Source organism: Hyposmocoma kahamanoa, unplaced genomic scaffold (assembly GCF_003589595.1).
Source record: "Hyposmocoma kahamanoa isolate Upper Pololo Valley unplaced genomic scaffold, ASM358959v1 100021, whole genome shotgun sequence".
NCBI lineage: Eukaryota > Metazoa > Arthropoda > Insecta > Lepidoptera > Cosmopterigidae > Hyposmocoma > Hyposmocoma kahamanoa.
In genome coordinates, this window is record NW_020653200.1 from 7,959,526 (window position 1) to 7,961,911 (window position 2,386).

At 35.9% G+C, this 2,386-nt stretch overlaps 1 protein-coding gene across 4 annotated transcripts in view; it reads right to left on the bottom strand.

Annotated features, from left to right (window-relative positions):
- LOC113227411 (gamma-aminobutyric acid receptor subunit beta-like) overlaps positions 1 to 1,863 on the bottom strand; it is a 38,986-nt gene extending 37,123 nt beyond the window's left edge. For all 4 annotated transcript variants that reach the window (XM_026460348.1, XM_026460334.1, XM_026460340.1 and 1 more), the window contains exon 1: positions 1,615 to 1,863. In XM_026460348.1, the coding sequence (XP_026316133.1) occupies positions 1,615 to 1,694 (80 nt within the window). In that variant the 5' untranslated portion in view covers positions 1,695 to 1,863. The remainder of the gene's footprint in view (positions 1 to 1,614) is intronic.
- Positions 1,864 to 2,386: the final 523 nt, after the last annotated feature.

The following is a 2,386-nucleotide window of genomic DNA, read 5'->3' on the forward strand; positions in this document are numbered from 1 at the left end:
CCTATTGCAATAAAACGGCAATTTCATACTTTAACCCCTAATATTATTGCTCAACAATAAGTGTTTCGTTTGAAAGCTCTCGTGACGTTGTTTGTAGACGATATTCTCATTCTATAATAATAAGTACATTTTTTTTTGCAATATTTTATTGTCCGTTTGTCCGTCCATCTGTATATTATGTAGAAAGATTGTCGAGCCGGTTTTAAACATTGATTGTCAGGCTTAACAGTTTATGTACGATTTACGAAATTATAAACGGTAAAGCGACTATTTTGCGTGAGTTGCGTGTTGGGAACACCCCTGCGGCCCAAGTAAAAGTTATTAAGAAATTTTTAAAATACCTACATATTTAGGTATAAAGTAGAACAAAATTACGGCTTGAATTGTCATGTATAACAAGCGCCTACTAATTTAAAAGCTATTTATCAATCAACCAAGTTGTGGAAAGTTAAAAATATTGACTTCGTACGATCCGATCGTGATTACACCAAAACTTCGTAAATGTCGCCTAAGAGACCCCACATTAAGTATGTTTTTTACTTGCACAGCAAATAAATTTTGTTTCAATTTCGTTTGCTTCTGTACACATTTTATTGAGTTAATAAACAATAACCTGTATATTTACTTTTTTATATACTCATTATCAACGCGGCTTAATACTTCGATAATCCTTGAATTCAACCCTTCTGTGTGGCTAGCGTGTTCAACTAGGTTAAGGCCTAGATCGTAATTAACGTTACTACCGTACAATGGCAACGAGTTTGCGAACATTGTCTATTTTTAATGTTGCTTTGAAATCATTCAACTAAATTAATTTTTTGGTTGTTGTTTAAATTAAATGTTTTCGATGTTTTATTGCTATTATCATTATTTTTTTAAGAAATAGTAAGTGCTGAAAAATGTTGATTTGTATTAAAAATTAAGTCGAGAAATATTTTATGAATGAAATTGATTATAATATAATTATAACACTTTTTAGGGGCAAAAATCATATTCAAGTTGTTACAAAACTGTTATGTAATTAACCTGCAAAAAACAAAATACAAGGTGGAGAATCAATATGTAACAATAATGTTAATCTCAACGCCAATGTAAGTAAATTTTCATAGCAGATTCGTACCAAAAATCAATAGTAGTCCAAGATGAAGTTGGGAAGAATACTCAAGGTATATCTAAATATATTTCTTAGTTTATACGCCTTCAATGAACTTTCAAAAAGTTTTAATGACGCGTAAACCACGCCGTAAAAGTTAAAATTGCATATTGAGTTACAATAACTGTATAGTGGTTATACAAACATGACAAAATTGTATGTAAGTGCTTACAGAGACTGCGATGATAAGCTCTTTGTGTATTTTGCGTGATTCTACGTCTTTGTTGCGCACTTACGAATTCAATATTTAAATAAAAATGTTTTTGCCACAGTTTTATTAAATATCACCAATTTTCCAAGTAAACAGCGGACTTCATATGTATATCTAAAAAGTAATGCATTCCGTTTTACTACCACTCTGAGATTTACGATCGTTTCAGCTTATCGAGGGAACTGCACTAAACTTTACTGTTAGCGAAGATCCGCAAGAAAACGATTTTGATGCGAATATAAATACTTACGCGACATGGTTGGCTTGTGGTAGAAAGGCAGCTGCAAGCGCCAAAAGCAGCGGCGCGCTGCGGGGGCGGGCGCCGCTCATGGCACGAGCGGTGGTCGCATGGAGTCGCTCGCGTTCTTATGTCAGCCGCGCTCGCACGCCGCCGACGTCGCGCGGCGGACTGCCTGGCCCCTGCCAACGCGCCTTGTGCTCGTTCAGCGACTGCTTCGCCGCCGCCGCGCCGCTATCGATTGCCAGGCGTGACCCGGGCCGGCACCGCCTGTCGTTCCAGCTATCGACCGTCGCGTCGTCGCAGCCGATGCGACGTGTACCTACTCACCTCCTAATTACTACACTGCCGAATTCCTTCGCATGAAATCTTCAAACGTGTGGCGACGCTACCGACAAATAAATTTTCCTTCGCTTCGAAGAGAGTTTTTCAAATGAAATTTTACAAGCAACCATTTTAATTACTTCAGAAAATATTTTCTCGTTGTTGAAAACTTGAAAAACTTATTTATTTTTCAATATTAAATCTTATTTATTTATTAAATATCGCATAGATATTACGAGTTCTGTGGCAGAATAACTGTCTACTGACAGATTAAATACCTGACGCGAAGCGCAATTAAACTCTCTCTCTATTCATGTTGAATTTTTTATATTGGCATCGCTTTGTCATATTTGTAATTAATATGAATTGAAAATGAGATAAGTATTGTCGATTTCACGGAATTTTTATTTAAAGTAAACACTGTTCTGTTTTTTATACACAAATTTTGTACAATGATTTT